The sequence below is a fragment of the Bufo gargarizans genome, chromosome 5, assembly GCF_014858855.1.
Source record: "Bufo gargarizans isolate SCDJY-AF-19 chromosome 5, ASM1485885v1, whole genome shotgun sequence".
Taxonomy (NCBI): domain Eukaryota; kingdom Metazoa; phylum Chordata; class Amphibia; order Anura; family Bufonidae; genus Bufo; species Bufo gargarizans.
In genome coordinates this window covers 40,309,529-40,328,435 of record NC_058084.1, presented here as the reverse complement: position 1 = coordinate 40,328,435, position 18,907 = coordinate 40,309,529, and the positions used below count along the sequence as shown (strand labels likewise).

General features: G+C 44.1%; 1 protein-coding gene across 4 annotated transcripts in view; it reads right to left on the bottom strand.

Moving 5' to 3' along the window:
• Positions 1 to 18,907, bottom strand: part of TRPS1 (transcriptional repressor GATA binding 1) — a 275,397-nt gene that overhangs the window by 5,686 nt on the left and 250,804 nt on the right. For all 4 annotated transcript variants that reach the window (XM_044294001.1, XM_044294003.1, XM_044294002.1 and 1 more), the window contains one exon: positions 14,902 to 15,024. In XM_044294001.1, coding sequence (XP_044149936.1) covers positions 14,902 to 15,024 — 123 coding nt within the window. The remainder of the gene's footprint in view (positions 1 to 14,901; positions 15,025 to 18,907) is intronic.

Below are 18,907 nucleotides of genomic sequence, written 5' to 3'. Positions count from 1 at the left end.
CACATGTGCTCAGGCTCCTCCGATTGGCACACGGGGGAGCCGGAGTTTGACCACGGCATCTAAGGGGTTAAATTTCCGCGATCATCATTACTGCCAGATGCGGACATTAGCTGCGGGTGTCTGCTATAAGAAGCAAGCAGCCACCCGCGGCTATGGCGTCCTTTCAGCTCAGGAGCGGGCGCCATCATTAAAGACCCTGCCAGGCCCGTACATGCGCTGGGCGTTAAGGGGTTAATAATGTTTCTGAGGCTATTAATCCTATTGTTTAACATTGAGGTTGCTTGTGGAGAAGAGGTGTCTATTACAGATGAGAGAAATTATTCTAAAAATCAACTAAAACTTTTCAAAAAGTTGGGATTCTACTGAACCTGAATTGTGTGATTGAATTCAGGAGAATGAGATAAATATTTTCAGCTTTTTCAAGCAATCAGAGCACTTTTGATTCAGTATAATCTATTTGGACCCAAATAGAATTGGACAGTCAATTTGGCCAAGTCAAGCACAAATCAAATTTTAAGAAATTTGATCAACTCTAGTGTCTATAGATGTTGACAATGAGCATTCATGAGTAGGACAAGATCAACTGTAAATGGGCCCAAAGTAGTCACTGGCACTGCTTTTATGGTACATAGATCTATGCACTAAAGTTATAGTAATTTTTTACTTATAGTAATTTTTTCTTATTTCTTGGAATATGCAAGCATTTTCACCCTGTGGTTATATTACTCAATCCATAGATTCTAGACTGGAAGCTTCAGGTACTCAAATTACATAAGGGCATACTCAACATTTTCCTATTTGCAACATATAAGAACTGGTCTTGTCACCAAAGGTGCCCATACACATAAAAGTCAGCTGAACCTGCTGATTTCTGCATACCATACTTACTGTACACCCATCAGAGGATATAAAAGGATTAAGAATGTAGAATTGCAATACCCAATCCTTTTATTCTCATGGGTGAAAAAACACCACCATTGGTGACTGGCAAGGGCTTATTGCCCTCTCTTCATTAAGAGGACATGCTTAGCCAAGCATGCATGTGTATGGGGAAGTCCGGAAGAAAACCTCACATCTACTGGAGATATATGGGCACCTTGAGCCTTCAAAACACACTATGTGTATGCTGTCAGCTGCTGCATTATCTCCTTTAATACAAAGATCAGTGTAGGAAAAGGAACCCCACTGGACCCCATTGACTATAATGGCATCCGGCGAGGATCCAGCCTCTTTCCAGCATGAATGCCAGGGTTCGGCCAGAGAAAAACCACTGCATGCATGTACGTCTCCTCTACTAAGGGTATTACACAAACCACTGCAATAACTGGTTCTCAGGTTTTACAAAACAGTTAAGCAAAGGGTTGTACTGTAGATGAAGGGTGTGCCAGAGGAGGACCAAAATGTCATTTTGCCACCTAAGAAGATACCGGTATCTACACAGCTTCTTGAAATGAAAGGTCCCTTCAGCATACGTAGTTTATTCAGTATGCTGTCCTGAAAGGGTCAGACATACAGAGTATGCATGGATTACTCTTTACATTGCAATGCTTCTTTAGGCTTCTGCTTATTTGCAACACTTGATTTTCCACTGAACTATCTATAGAAGTAGTTCAATAAGAAGATGGTATCAGATCAATAAATTATGCTCTAATCATGCCTGTCTTTTCTTTGGTGATACCATGCACTGCTGACCTAGGGCCCCTTGTCATCTCTATAGAAGTCAGAAAAAGTCATCATTAGTAGGGATGAGCGAACTCGAACTGTATAGTTCGGGTTCGTACCGAATTTTGGGGTGTCCGTGACACGGACCCGAACCCGGACATTTTCGTAAAAGTCCGGGTTCGGGTTCGGTGTTCGTCGCTTTCTTGGCGCTTTTGTGACGCTTTCTTGGCGCTTTTTGAAAGGCTGCAAAGCAGCCAATCAACAAGCGTCATACTACTTGCCCCAAGAGGCCATCACAGCCATGCCTACTATTGGCATGGCTGTGATTGGCCAGAGCACCATGTGACCCAGCCTCTATTTAAGCTGGAGTCACATAGCGCCGCCCGTCACTCTGCTCTGATTAGCGTAGGGAGAGGTTGCGGCTGCGACAGTAGGGCGAGATTAGGCAGATTAACTCCTCCAAAGGACTTGATTAACTGATCGATCTGCAGCTGTGGATCATTGAGCTGCTGATCCTCAATTGCTCACTGTTTTTAGGCTGCACAGACCGTTTGTCAGTCTCATTTTTCTGGGGTGATCGGCGGCCATTTTGTGTCTTGTGGTGCGCCAGCACAAGCTGCGACCAAGTGCATTTAACCCTCAATGGTGTGGTTGTTTTTTGGCTAAAGCCTACATCAGGGTGAAGCTGTCACACCAAGTGCATTTAACCAGCAATAGTCTGTTCATTTTTTGGCCATATACAAAATCAGGGGCAAGCTGCGCCTGTCACCAAGTGCATTTAACCCTCAATGGTGTGGTTGTTTTTTGGCTAAAGCCTACATCAGGGTGAAGCTGTGACACCAAGTGCATTTAACCAGCAATAGTCTGTTCATTTTTTGGCCATATACAAAATCAGGGGCAAGCTGCGCCTGTCACCAAGTGCATTTAACCCTCAATGGTGTGGTTGTTTTTTGGCTAAAGCCTACATCAGGGTGAAGCTGTCACACCAAGTGCATTTAACCAGCAATAGTCTGTTTATTTTTTGGCCATATCCCAGTCTAATTCTGTCACTAAATCCATACCGGTCACCCAGGCCTCAAATTTATATCCCGCTAAATCTGTCCTTAGTGCTGTAGCTGGGCGAGTTATTTAGTGTCCGTTCAAGCACATTTCTTGTTCTGGGTTGAAATACAATTCCCAATTTAGCAATTTCATAATTTAGTGGTTCCTGCTATATCAGAGCTATTTGAAATCTATCCCAAAAAGGGTATATAATATTGAAGGTGCACATTGGGTCATTCAGAATAACTTCACACACACCCGCTACTGTGTATTTCCAAGTCTAATTCTGTCACTAAACCCATACCTGTCACCCAGCGCCTAAATACTAGGCCTCAAATTTAAATCCCTCTAAATCTCTCGTTACCGCTGTACTGTTGTTGCTGGGCAAGATATTTAGTGTCCGTCAAAGCACATTTTTTGTTCTGGGTTGAAGTACAATTCCCAATTTAGCAATTTCATAATTTAGTGGTTCCTGCTATATCAGAGCTATTTGGAATCTATCCCTAAAAGGGTATATAATATTGAAGGTGCACATTGGGTCATTCAGAATAACTTCACACACACCCGCTACTGTGTATTTCCAAGTCTAATTCTGTCACTAAACCTATACCTGTCACCCAGCGCCTAAATACTAGGCCTCAAATTTAAATCCCTCTAAATCTCTCGTTACCGCTGTACTGTTGTTGCTGGGCAAGATATTTAGTGTCCGTCAAAGCACATTTTTTGTTCTGGGTTGAAGTACAATTCCCAATTTAGCAATTTCATAATTTAGTGGTTTCTGCTATATCAGAGCTATTTGAAATCTATCCCTAAAAGGGTATATAATATTGAAGGTGCACATTGGGTCATTCAGAATAACTTCACACACACGCTTCTGTGCATTTCCAAGTCTAATTCTGTCACTAAATCCATACCGGTGACCCAGCGCCTAAATACTAGGCCTCAAATTTAAATCCCTCTAAATCTCTCGTTACCCACCGCTGTACTGTTGTTGCTGGGCAAGATATTTAGTGTCCGTCAAAGCACATTTTTTGTTCTGGGTTGAAGTACAATTCCCAATTTAGCAATTTCATAATTTAGTGGTTTCTGCTATATCAGAGCTATTTGAAATCTATCCCTAAAAGGGTATATAATATTGAAGGTGCACATAGGGTCATTCAGAATAACTTCACACACACGCTTCTGTGCATTTCCAAGTCTAATTCTGTCACTAAATCCATACCGGTGACCCAGCGCCTAAATACTAGGCCTCAAATTTAAATCCCTCTAAATCTCTCGTTACCCACCGCTGTACTGTTGTTGCTGGGCAAGATATTTAGTGTCCGTCAAAGCACATTTTTTGTTCTGGGTTGAAGTACAATTCCCAATTTAGCAATTTCATAATTTAGTGGTTTCTGCTATATCAGAGCTATTTGAAATCTATCCCTAAAAGGGTATATAATATTGAAGGTGCACATAGGGTCATTCAGAATAACTTCACACACACGCTTCTGTGCATTTCCAAGTCTAATTCTGTCACTAAATCCATACCGGTGACCCAGCGCCTAAATACTAGGCCTCAAATTTATATCCCGCTAAATCTCTCGTTACCCGCTGTACTGTTGTTGCTGGGCAAGATATTTAGTGTCCGTCAAAGCACATTTTTTGTTCTGGGTTGAAGTACAATTCCCAATTTAGCAATTTCATAATTTAGTGGTTCCTGCTATATCAGAGCTATTTGAAATCTATCCCAAAAAGGGTATATAATATTGAAGGTGCACATTGGGTCATTCAGAATAACTTCACACACACCCGCTACTGTGTATTTCCAAGTCTAATTCTGTCACTAAACCCATACCTGTCACCCAGCGCCTAAATACTAGGCCTCAAATTTAAATCCCTCTAAATCTCTCGTTACCGCTGTACTGTTGTTGCTGGGCAAGATATTTAGTGTCCTTCAAAGCACATTTTTTGTTCTGGGTTGAAGTACAATTCCCAATTTAGCAATTTCATAATTTAGTGGTTTCTGCTATATCAGAGCTATTTGAAATCTATCCCTAAAAGGGTATATAATATTGAAGGTGCACATTGGGTCATTCAGAATAACTTCACACACACGCTTCTGTGCATTTCCAAGTCTAATTCTGTCACTAAACCCATACCTGTCACCCAGCGCCTAAATACTAGGCCTCAAATTTAAATCCCTCTAAATCTCTCGTTACCGCTGTACTGTTGTTGCTGGGCAAGATATTTAGTGTCCGTCAAAGCACATTTTTTGTTCTGGGTTGAAGTACAATTCCCAATTTAGCAATTTCATAATTTAGTGGTTTCTGCTATATCAGAGCTATTTGAAATCTATCCCTAAAAGGGTATATAATATTGAAGGTGCACATTGGGTCATTCAGAATAACTTCACACACACGCTTCTGTGCATTTCCAAGTCTAATTCTGTCACTAAATCCATACCGGTGACCCAGCGCCTAAATACTAGGCCTCAAATTTAAATCCCTCTAAATCTCTCGTTACCCGCTGTCCTGTTGTAGCTGGGAAAGTTATTTAGTGCCCGTCAAAGCACATTTTTTGTTCTGGGTTGAAGTACAATTCCCAATTTAGCAATTTCATAATTTAGTGGTTCCTGCTATATCAGAGCTATTTGAAATCTATCCCAAAAAGGGTATATAATATTCAAGGTGCACATTGGGTCATTCAGAATAACTTCACACACACGCTTCTGTGCATTTCCAAGTCTAATTCTGTCACTAAATCCATACCGGTCACCCAGCGCCTAAATACTAGGCCTCAAATTTAAATCCCTCTAAATCTCTCGTTACCCACCGCTGTACTGTTGTTGCTGGGCAAGATATTTAGTGTCCGTCAAAGCACATTTTTTGTTCTGGGTTGAAGTACAATTCCCAATTTAGCAATTTCATAATTTAGTGGTTTCTGCTATATCAGAGCTATTTGAAATCTATCCCTAAAAGGGTATATAATATTGAAGGTGCACATAGGGTCATTCAGAATAACTTCACACACACGCTTCTGTGCATTTCCAAGTCTAATTCTGTCACTAAATCCATACCGGTGACCCAGCGCCTAAATACTAGGCCTCAAATTTAAATCCCTCTAAATCTCTCGTTACCGCTGTCCTGTTGTAGCTGGGAAAGTTATTTAGTGCCCGTCAAAGCACATTTTTTGTTCTGGGTTGAAGTACAATTCCCAATTTAGCAATTTCATAATTTAGTGGTTCCTGCTATATCAGAGCTATTTGAAATCTATCCCAAAAAGGGTATATAATATTCAAGGTGCACATTGGGTCATTCAGAATAACTTCACACACACGCTTCTGTGCATTTCCAAGTCTAATTCTGTCACTAAATCCATACCGGTCACCCAGCGCCTAAATACTAGGCCTCAAATTTATATCCCGCTGAATTTGAATACAATACATTGGGCCAAATAATATATTTGTTGTTGTGGTGAACCATAACAATGAGAAAAACATCTAGTAAGGGACGCGGACGTGGACATGGTCGTGGTGGTGTTAGTGGACCCTCTGGTGCTGGGAGAGGACGTGGCCGTTCTGCCACATCCACACGTCCTAGTGTACCAACTACCTCAGGTCCCAGTAGCCGCCAGAATTTACAGCGATATATGGTGGGGCCCAATGCCGTTCTAAGGATGGTAAGGCCTGAGCAGGTACAGGCATTAGTCAATTGGGTGGCCGACAGTGGATCCAGCACGTTCACATTATCTCCCACCCAGTCTTCTGCAGAAAGCGCACAGATGGCGCCTGAAAACCAACCCCATCAGTCTGTCACATCACCCCCATGCATACCAGGGAAACTGTCTCAGCCTCAAGTTATGCAGCAGTCTCTTATGCTGTTTGAAGACTCCGCTGGCAGGGTTTCCCAAGGGCATCCACCTAGCCCTTCCCCAGCGGTGAAAGACATAGAATGCACTGACGCACAACCACTTATGTTTCCTGATGATGAGGACATGGGAATACCACCTCAGCATGTCTCTGATGATGACGAAACACAGGTGCCAACTGCTGCGTCTTTCTGCAGTGTGCAGACTGAACAGGAGGTCAGGGATCAAGACTGGGTGGAAGACGATGCAGGGGACGATGAGGTCCTAGACCCCACATGGAATGAAGGTCGTGCCACTGACTTTCACAGTTCGGAGGAAGAGGCAGTGGTGAGACCGAGCCAACAGCGTAGCAAAAGAGGGAGCAGTGGGCAAAAGCAGAACACCCGCCGCCAAGAGACTCCGCCTGCTACTGACCGCCGCCATCTGGGACCGAGCACCCCAAAGGCAGCTTCAAGGAGTTCCCTGGCATGGCACTTCTTCAAACAATGTGCTGACGACAAGACCCGAGTGGTTTGCACGCTGTGCCATCAGAGCCTGAAGCGAGGCATTAACGTTCTGAACCTGAGCACAACCTGCATGACCAGGCACCTGCATGCAAAGCATGAACTGCAGTGGAGTAAACACCTTAAAACCAAGGAAGTCACTCAGGCTCCCCCTGCTACCTCTTCTGCTGCTGCCGCCTCGGCCTATTCTGCTGCTGCCGCCTCGGCCTCTTCCTCCGCCTCTGGAGGAACGTTGGCACCTGCCGCCCAGCAAACAGGGGATGTACCACCAACACCACCACCACCACCTCCGTCACCAAGCGTCTCAACCATGTCACACGCCAGCGTTCAGCTCTCCATCTCACAAACATTTGATAGAAAGCGTAAATTCCCACCTAGCCACCCTCGATCCCTGGCCCTGAATGCCAGCATTTCTAAACTACTGGCCTATGAAATGCTGTCATTTAGGCTGGTGGACACAGACAGCTTCAAACAGCTCATGTCGCTTGCTGTCCCACAGTATGTTGTTCCCAGCCGGCACTACTTCTCCAAGAGAGCCGTGCCTTCCCTGCACAACCAAGTATCCGATAAAATCAAGTGTGCACTGCGCAACGCCATCTGTAGCAAGGTCCACCTAACCACAGATACGTGGACCAGTAAGCACGGCCAGGGACGCTATATCTCCCTAACTGCACACTGGGTAAATGTAGTGGCAGCTGGGCCCCAGGCGGAGAGCTGTTTGGCGCACGTCCTGCCGCCGCCAAGGATCGCAGGGCAACATTCTTTGCCTCCTGTTGCCACCTCCTCCTTCTCGGCTTCCTCCTCCTCTTCTTCCACCTGCTCATCCAGTCAGCCACACACCTTCACCACCAACTTCAGCACAGCCCGGGGTAAACGTCAGCAGGCCATTCTGAAACTCATATGTTTGGGGGACAGGCCCCACACCGCACAGGAGTTGTGGCGGGGTATTGAACAACAGACCGACGAGTGGTTGCTGCCGGTGAGCCTCAAGCCCGGCCTGGTGGTGTGTGATAATGGGCGAAATCTCGTTGCAGCTCTGGGACTAGCCAATTTGACGCACATCCCTTGCTTGGCGCATGTGCTGAATTTGGTGGTGCAGAAGTTCATTCACAACTACCCCGACATGTCAGAGCTGCTGCATAAAGTGCGGGCCGTCTGTTCGCGCTTCCGGCGTTCACATCCTGCCGCTGCTCGCCTGTCTGCGCTACAGCGTAACTTCGGCCTTCCCGCTCACCGCCTCATATGCGACGTGCCCACCAGGTGGAACTCCACCTTGCACATGCTGGACAGACTGTGCGAGCAGCAGCAGGCCATAGTGGAGTTTCAGCTGCAGCACGCACGGGTCAGTCGCACTACAGAACAGCACCACTTCACCACCAATGACTGGGCCTCCATGCGAGACCTGTGTGCCCTGTTGCGCTGTTTCGAGTACTCCACCAACATGGCCAGTGGCGATGACACCGTTATCAGCGTTACAATACCACTTCTATGTCTCCTTGAGAAAACACTTAGGGCGATGATGGAAGAGGAGGTGGCCCAGGAGGAGGAGGAGGAGGAGGAGGAAGAGGGGTCATTTTTAGCACTTTCAGGCCAGTCTCTTCGAAGTGACTCAGAGGGAGGTTTTTGGCAACAGCAGAGGCCAGGTACAAATGTGGCCAGCCAGGGCCCACTACTGGAGGACGAGGAGGACGAGGATGAGGAGGAGGTGGAGGAGGATGAGGATGAAGCATGGTCACAGCGGGGTGGCACCCAACGCAGCTCGGGTCCATCACTGGTGCGTGGCTGGGGGGAAAGGCAGGACGATGACGATACGCCTCCCACAGAGGACAGCTTGTCCTTACCCCTGGGCAGCCTGGCACACATGAGCGACTACATGCTGCAGTGCCTGCGCAACGACAGCAGAGTTGCCCACATTTTAACCTGTGCGGACTACTGGGTTGCCACCCTGCTGGATCCACGCTACAAAGACAATGTGCCCACCTTACTTCCTGCACTGGAGCGTGATAGGAAGATGCGCGAGTACAAGCGCACGTTGGTAGACGCGCTACTGAGAGCATTCCCAAATGTCACAGGGGAACAAGTGGAAGCCCAAGGCCAAGGCAGAGGAGGAGCAAGAGGTCGCCAAGGCAGCTGTGTCACGGCCAGCTCCTCTGAGGGCAGGGTTAGCATGGCAGAGATGTGGAAAACTTTTGTCAACACGCCACAGCTAACTGCACCACCACCTGATACGCAACGTGTTAGCAGGAGGCAACATTTCACTAACATGGTGGAACAGTACGTGTGCACACCCCTCCACGTACTGACTGATGGTTCGGCCCCATTCAACTTCTGGGTCTCTAAATTGTCCACGTGGCCAGAGCTAGCCTTTTATGCCTTGGAGGTGCTGGCCTGCCCGGCAGCCAGCGTTTTGTCTGAACGTGTATTCAGCACGGCAGGGGGCGTCATTACAGACAAACGCAGCCGCCTGTCTACAGCCAATGTGGACAAGCTGACGTTCATAAAAATGAACCAGGCATGGATCCCACAGGACCTGTCCGTCCCTTGTCCAGATTAGACATTAACTACCTCCCCATAACCATATATTATTGGACTCCAGGGCACTTCCTCATTCAATCCTATTTTTATTTTCATTTTACCATTATATTGCGATGCTACCCAAAGTTGAATGAACCTCTCCTCTGCCTGTGTGCTAGGCCTAAATATATGCCAATGGACTGTTGCAGTGGTGGCTGACATGAAGCCTGATTCTCTGCTATGACATGCAGACTAATTCTCTGCTGACATGAAGCCAGATTGTCTGTTACGGGACCTCTCTCCTCTGCCTGGGTGCTGGGCCTAAATTTATGACAATGGACTGTTGCAGTGGTGGCTGACGTGAAGCCTGATTCTCTGCTATGACATGCAGACTGATTCTCTGCTGACATGAAGCCAGATCCTCTGTTACGGGACCTCTCTCCTCTGCCTGGGTGCTGGGCCTAAATTTATGACAATGGACTGTTGCAGTGGTGGCTGACGTGAAGCCTGATTCTCTGCTATGACATGCAGACTGATTCTCTGCTGACATGAAGCCAGATCCTCTGTTACGGGACCTCTCTCCTCTGCCTGGGTGCTGGGCCTAAATTTATGACAATGGACTGTTGCAGTGGTGGCTGACGTGAAGCCTGATTCTCTGCTATGACATGCAGACTGATTCTCTGCTGACATGAAGCCAGATCCTCTTTTACGGGACCTCTCTCCTCTGCCTGGGTGCTGGGCCTAAATTTATGACAATGGACTGTTGCAGTGGTGGCTGACGTGAAGCCTCATTCTCTGCTATGACATGCAGACTGATTCTCTGCTGACATGAAGCCAGATCCTCTGTTACGGGACCTCTCTCCTCTGCCTGGGTGCTGGGCCTGAATATATGCCAATGGACTGTTGCAGTGGTGGGTGACGTGAAGCCTCATTCTCTGCTATGACATGCAGACTAATTCTCTGCTGACATGAAGCCAGATTGTCTGTTACGGGACCTCTCTCCTCTGCCTGTGTGTGTGCTGGGCCTAAATATATGCCAATGGACTGTTGCAGTGGTGGCTGACGTGAAGCCTCATTCTCTGCTATGACATGCAGACTGATTCTCTGCTGACATGAAGCCAGATCCTCTGTTACGGGACCTCTCTCCTCTGCCTGGGTGCTGGGCCTAAATTTATGACAATGGACTGTTGCAGTGGTGGCTGACGTGAAGCCTGATTCTCTGCTATGACATGCAGACTGATTCTCTGCTGACATGAAGCCAGATTCTCTGTTACGGGACCTCTCTCCTCTGCCTGTGTGTGTGCTGGGCCTAAATATATGCCAATGGACTGTTGCAGTGGTGGCTGACGTGAAGCCTCATTCTCTGCTATGACATGCAGACTAATTCTCTGCTGACATGAAGACAGATTCTCTGTTACGGGACCTCTCTCCTCTGCCTGGGTGCCGGGGCCTAAATATCTGAGAATGGACTGTTCCAGTGGTGGGTGACGGGAAGCCAGATTCTCTGCTATGGAACCTCTCTCCAATTGATTTTGGTTAATTTTTATTTATTTAATTTTTATTTTAATTCATTTCCCTATCCACATTTGTTTGCAGGGGATTTACCTACATGTTGCTGCCTTTTGCAGCCCTCTAGCTCTTTCCTGGGCTGTTTTACAGCCTTTTTAGTGCCGAAAAGTTCGGGTCCCCATTGACTTCAATGGGGTTCGGGACGAAGTTCGGATCGGGTTCGGATCCCGAACCCGAACATTTCCGGGATGTTCGGCCGAACTTCTCGAACCCGAACATCCAGGTGTTCGCTCAACTCTAATCATTAGCCAACCATCTCCTTCGTAGCCTGCCATTCTTATACTAATGTGCAGCTCTACACCCAGAATATAACAGCTCTCATTTGCCTTGCTATAGAGTCTATTCACTATTAGCCCGGCCATAGGTCACAGAAAGGCCAAGTTTGAAAGAGGTGATGACAGGACATTCTTAAAACGCAACTTAAAAAGGTTGAGAGGCACGTAACGAATTCCTATCATTTGCCCCACCACTGAATTTGTATGTTGTTTTCAGGATTTAGTAGCATGGTAGGGGATTCAGAGATGGCAATCACACCTGCACCGGACTTGTTAGAGCAAAGCCAAAGCCCTCACCAAAATGCACAAGCATTATAAAAAGCACATGTTGGGTGAGGAACCCTAGTAAAGCTTTTGCATTGGAGCCCAAGAGCTTCACATTACACCTCCAAGTCAAAATAAACATGAAGTCCAAGGGTATTTGCCATTCCCTTGGCTCAAATCAAATATTCCAACTTCTCACAAAGCTTCAATCAAATTCTTCTGACAGGATAGCAAAACTCTTGATTGACTAAAAGACAGTCACGTAAATAGGAAAGACATAGCATGATAGAGTATCAGAAAATCAGATATGCCGAGCCAAGAGGAAAGGTAAGAAAGGAAAGAAACCTATATTCTCTACCATGCTTTATAAAATGCCAGAGTAAATATGATCTTAAATATTTCTAGCAGTCTTCTTTTTCTCATTCTGTAATGCCCAGTTCCAAAAATAAAATGATAGGGAAGTTTTGAATTTTTTGCAATGCTTCATTTTACCCATCTGTCTTCTTTGGTAAATAGGATGAGTGACACAAAATCTGATGGCAATGAATAAGCAAAAAGGAGAGAAATAAACATCCTGAGCAATACAGTTCTGAAATGAAAATGCCACACTGTGTTTGGATATATTTTAGAAAAATTGGGCAGTAGTGTTATTGCACAGCAAGAAGGAAACACAACAATAGACCTTTTAAACTGTGCTTCATAGAATTTGTAGCACTTCATAAGTCAATGGAAATACTGCAGGTAAAGTTCTCTATAAATTCTGCTGCAGAAGAATATCTCAGCGCCAATAATACCGGTTCTCTGGGGAGCAGTGGATCTTGGGCTATTTTCCAGAGGTATAGAGAATTTTACAATAAATATTATGTGAGAAAAGCCTTAACAAGTAATGTTGCTGCACTAGAAGACAGGAGATGGCCCTGTAATGAAGTGCTGTTTGCTAGTAAAGATGTGATAGCTTTACAGAAATCCATTAGAAAGGTTCTGAAGGCTATTGTTTACCAAGCCCAGTAGATAAACCTAAAAGTGAAAGTTGACTAAATAGGAATAACTCAATAACTAAAAAAAAAAATCATAATAGCAGCATATTGCCTGATGATGGTTCTGCAGGGAAGAAGAATTTGAAACTACCCATAGACCGTCATGGATTGTCCACACAGCCAGATGGGCAACGGTAAGTCCATTACTAGGGATGAGTGAATCCGTGGAAGTTTGGGTTTGCCGGGTTCGGCTGAAATTCAGGTCAAAGTTCGGGTCCTGAACTTAACCCCAAACCCCATTGAAGTCAATGATTACCTGAATTTTACTTTATTATTTTCCATTATAAAATGGTTATATCTGAAAATAATGGCATTCTTAAGACAGAATGCAAAACAATATGGCCATTTAGGGGTTTTAAAAAAACCTCACCTCATCCACTTGATCGTGCTGCATAGGCTTCTTCTATCTACACTCAACAGGATCTGCCAAAGGACCTGCAATATGCATAATGACGTCACCATGTGGGAGAGCGTGGTGACGTCATCTCACACATCGCTCTCCCACATGGTGACGTCGCTACTCATATTGCAGGTCCTTTGACAGATCCTGTTCAGTGAAGATAGAATAAGCTGCTGCAGCGTGATCAAGTAGATGAGGTGAGTTGTTTTGTTTTAACCCCTAAATGGTCATATTGTTTTGCATTCTGTCTTAAGAATTCTATTATTTTCCGATATGACCATGTTGTAATGGAAAATAATAAAATCACCCAAACACTGAACTCAGACTTCAGTGAAAAAGTCCAGGTTCGGGTCCGGGTACACGAACTTGCAAAGTTAGGTACGAACCCGAACTTTGCAGTTTAGGTTTGCTCATCCTTATCAAATTTAAGCGAATAGATTCTTTAGAATAAAAATTTAACCAGAGATTAGAATCAGCATTTCTTGAGATTCAATTTGGGAGAATTTTTCTGTCAGAGAGATACTGGAATATAAAGATAGACACACTTTTCCAGGCATTCAAAGTACATTTGATTCGAATCAGATACAAATTGAATTTTAACAAATTCGCTCATTTCAACTAAAGAGGATCTATTAACACTTCTGATTTGTTCTAGACAATACTTGTATCCTTTGTGAAATTCTGGCAGAACTATGTGTTGTTCAATACCTATGGTATTCCTCGTAGAAAGTTGGGAATAAATTGACAACTGGGTCTTTCCAGTTGACTGCGTGCTCCTACAACCTCCAATGATGACAATGGAAGACTGTGTAGGGACACATCCTTTTGACAAAGGGAATGGTAAAACACCAGTTGTCAATTTATCCAGCATTACTACTTGGGGTATGCAAATACATAATACAACAGACTTGTGAGAAGTGGTGTAAGGTTCACTTAAAGGGGTTTTCCAGTAATAATGTTTTTTTAGAGTTTTTTAAAGTGTTTACAGCCTGCTACCATACTTACCGTACCTTACCTGCCACTCCATCTGTCTCCATCTTCCAGTCCCTGCATTATTTACATCCGACAGTGCATGGTGACATGCTCCACTAAAGTCAATGACTGGATTCAGCGATGATGTGGCCACAAGGAGCAGTTATTGGCTGAAGTGGTGCATGTGACCATGCACTGCCGGATGTAAACAATACATGGACCGGAATATAGAGACAGGAGCATCAGAGCAGAGGATCAGAGCGACTTGGAGCAGGTAGGTATGAATCCTCTATTTCAAGGAGAAGTCTATGGGCACGGTCTTAAAAATTGATATTATCGATAAACCCCTTTTAAGCACTTCTACAATTTGACTTATTTTTGACTCATTGGAAAGACGAGACAGTCCATTGGCCAGTCAGGCAGCTACGCTTGTGTACGCAAATCTGTCCGTTTAATGCATTTTGATTATTTGACGGTAAGCAGGCCATAGCATATGTGGTTCTTCATGGTGTGGATAACATGCAGATCCAATCATGTATCCCAATCAGGCAAGGGCAGGTAATTTTTTTTTGGGGTTGAGCACACTACAGTTCATCCTACATAAACATAAAATAATTCTATGATCCATAACTTTATTTATAGACTAAAAATATCCAAACGTCCCTATCGTAGGTAAAATAGAGTGGAAAGCAAAGCCATGTGGACTATTCTATATGAAAGTCGAAGGCAATTGTACATTTCATATAGAAGAGACCACATGTGTTCATATTTCTCTAGACCTGGCAATGAAAATTAGGAATATTCGCTTTGCCTACCGAGTGCAGTTTCTGGTAGAGGCCACAGGCATTGCAGACGTAGCCACCATTTGCATTCTTTCGCCAAAGTGAAGTCTTTGTGGTCAAGCAGTTGGCACAAAAAACCCCGGAGCCTCTGCGTCTCTGAAAAATCAAGAAAGCAAAACATATATCAAACATGAGCAATAATATTATCTTTACAAAGCTGGGGTTTTCTTTAACACAACCGTACAAGGTCTATTCTTTGGGGATATTGACAAGCCAAGTTTTCAGGCCAAATTAAGCACAAATGTAATTGTCTTCATCATAATTAGATCTAGTTTTTTTAATTCATTACTTAGCTTTTAGAAATAAAACATGTATATTGGGGTTGCTGGCTGAAGTAGTCTCAACTACTAAAATTGGCAGAAGAGCTATAAAAGAAAATAAAAGACTATATAATATAAAACTATAAAATATTTTTTTTACCTATATAGATTAATGAATGACCTGACAAGTACATCGTTATTAAGCAAATGAAATTCAACTTAAATTAGTAATAGGACTCCAAATGGATTGTACTTAACAATAAAAAGAAAACTGAATCACTTGGTTAGGGGTGTACAGGGTCTTTAATCTCTTAGACAGTCAGCAATTTAATGTAATGTAATAAAAACAATTGTAGAAACTTATTTAATCACTACTAGTCAGATCCAGTCAAAGAATAATAAACCCTTCACATGTTCTAGGCAGAAAAAAGTTAACCAGTGGAATACACAAATAATAATGGAATATACTATACAAAAATAAAAAAGGACACCCTCTTGTGGTCCTGATTAAGCCACCAAGGCTCTCTACAATATATTGAGCATGGAGTGACATTCAGTCACCAACCCCTATCATTTCAACTCTATTGTTTGCTACATTTGTGGGGCCAATGGAGAGGTTCACACCATATATACTGTTCTAAAACAGGACCACTTGGAACTACAGAAGAGGAAAGCTTTCATGCTTTGGTTCCATAGGCTTTTAAAATTACCCTTGGGGTTGTCCAGGATTTTACTATTGATGGACTAACTTCAGGATAGGCTATCAATATCTGATCAGCAGGGGTCCAATACAACATGGCCCCGCTGATCAACTATTAGCGAGTAGCTCCAGCACCAGAACTACACAGCTTCGTCCATTATGTAGTGGACTGAGCTGATAACTGCAGCACTGCTCCCATGGAAGTGAAAGGGAGCAGTGCTGCAGTTATTAGCTCTCTCCACTGTGTACTGTAGTTATGTTGCCCATGTCTAGTGCCATGGCTACGCTGAAACAGCTGATCCACCTAGGTGTATGGTGTCAGACCCACGCAAATTAGATATTGATGATGTATCCTAATGATGGACAATCAATAGTAAAGTCCTAGACAACTCCTTTAGGGCGTTATATAGTTTCTGAGGGGGGAGGGGGGGGGGAATGGACACACACATAAAAAAAAAAAAAAACTCAAATCTTAAATCCCCTGCAGATGTGCCAGTGGACCCCCACAGGTCACTGTTTTCAATCTGTCAGTGATGGGGCGCCATACCTGCACATGAGCATTTTAGGCAACCACTGGCAACCTCAGCTGGTATGTGCCATATTTACCAGCATCTTGACTCTGGCCACTGATTACAAGCTGGCAGCCAAAGACTGTTAAAGGGTTATTTGTGTCCCATGTCTGATAGGTGTGGTTCCCACCTCTAGGACCCGCACCTATAATTAGAATGGAGCTCACAGTCCTGGAGGATGCACCGCGCATGCGCAGCCGCCCTCCATTCATTCCTATAGAAGAGACAAAAATTGCTGAGTGGTACACTTAGCTATTTTTGAAGATCCCACTTAAATTAATTGGTAGCCCAAAGTGCAAGCGTGGCCACCATTCAATTCACTTCTATGGGACTGATAGAAATAGCTGAGCCAATGTTCGGCTAATTTTAATGGTCTCATAGGAATGAATGGACGGTGGCCTCGCATGCAAACTGTGCCCTCTGGGACTTTGTGGACTATGTTTTAAGCATAGGTAAGGGTCTAGGGTAAGAGTTGGGACCTGCACCTATCATAAATTGGGAGCATATCCATGCAATATGCCCCCAATGTCTGAGAGGGGAACAACCCTTTAAGAACTGGATGAGCAGCAGAATGAAGTAGTTTGTTGTTTTTTTATAATATTTGTGGTTCCTTTTAGTATTATTTTTTTTTTTTAGAAAGAGGATAACCCCTTTAAAAAAAAAAAAAAATGCCCACAAATTATACACACCATTATGCCTAGTGTTGCACTGGAAGAGGGGGTGCATATCAGCGCATCATGCTCCGCTCCCTAGGAACATATACTATATACAGTATTTGCTTAAAACAATCTCTAAATTTGCTCTAAACAAGACATGAAGCTTCTGTTAGGAAGAAAGGAGACAAAAAGAATCTCTGTATATTTATGTATTTTAAAAGTAATGGAATGACATTATACCAAAAAAAAAATAATAAAAAAAAAATCCATGAATCCTTATCACTTTTCGACAAATCTAAGAGACTACCTGCATAAACGAGTATGCCTCCTCAGGAGGACAGTTTAAGTAGAAGCTTCAATGTGCACATCTAGGAACTGACAAAACCCCCAAAATGTAAAGTCTTTTTCTAAAGCTGGAAATTCACACCAATTTATTCACAAATCTAATAGAAAATGTCACTGTCAATTGGTTCTTCCCAGCAGAAGGCAAGAAAAGACCGCTATGAGATTTATTAAGCATGACTGGAGAGATAATGAACCCCTTAAATTAAGGGCATTCTAAATATCCACCAGGAGAAAATGAACAAGGATAGGAACTGTTCAAAAACACATTACTTACATGGAAAAGGATTCTTGTAGTCCTACATAAGACATAAATCTTTTTTTGTGCATTACATATTAGGACATGTACACCGGCAGACTGATGCATTTGGAAATATTTGCTTTACACAATCTTTTTCCATATGCTACATTAGGACATTTAAGGACAATTAAGGGCTCTCAATCAGTGGCACATGTAGAAGAGAAATGGACCCTACAGTAGTGTTGAGCGAACCCGAACTGCAAAGTTCAGGTCCATACTGAACTTTGCAAGTTCAGGCACCCGGATCCAAACCCAAACTTTGGAGCAAAAGTTCGGATTTGAGTTCGGTGTTCGGGCATTTAATAAAGCTTGTTGAAAGGCTGCAGAGCAGCCAATCAACAAGCCTTTAAGCTGTGGGCACTTAGAAGCCATCAAAGCCATGCCTAGTAATGTAATTGCTGTGATTGGCCAGTGCATCATGTGACCCCGCCTCTATACAAGCTGGATCACGTGTAGCACCGCCCATCAGCTCTGAGTAGTGCAGGGACAGGAACCAGGCAGCTGAAGCGAGGGAGAGTGTTAGGAATCTGGCTATTTGTTTTGTGGGTGACCTATAATGATTTTTTTGGTGGGTGCAATACACCAGCTTTGCACCCCTGACACAGAAATATAATAATTAATATGGCTTTTAATTCTTTGGATGACCTATAGCGATCTTTTGTGCGTGCAATGCACCATCTTTGTACCCCTGACCCAATAAATATATTAGTCTGTCTGATAGTTTGGTGGGTGACATATGCCCATTTTTGGTGTAAGGTACACCTGCACTGCATACGTGACAGGGAAATTTATATAGTTAATCCGTCTGTTAGTTTAGTGGGTGACCTCAAAGAATGAGGAGAGTGTCAAATAAGGGACGTGGCCCTGGTTATGGTGCTGCTGGTGGAGCTCCTGTTGCAGGTAGAGGACGTGGTCGATCTGTGCCAGCTACAAGCCCAAACGAAACACCTTCCTCAGGTGCATATAGGTGACAGAACGTTCAGCGTTATTTGGTAGGCCTGAATACCGGTGTACGAATAGTGAGGCCAGAACAAGTAAAGATGGTAGTAGATTGGGTGGCTGACAGTGCCTCCAGTTCCTTCACAATGTCTCCCACCCGGTCCCCTGCTGAAAGTGCAGAGTTTGCACCTGCAGCCCATGGCCATCTGTCT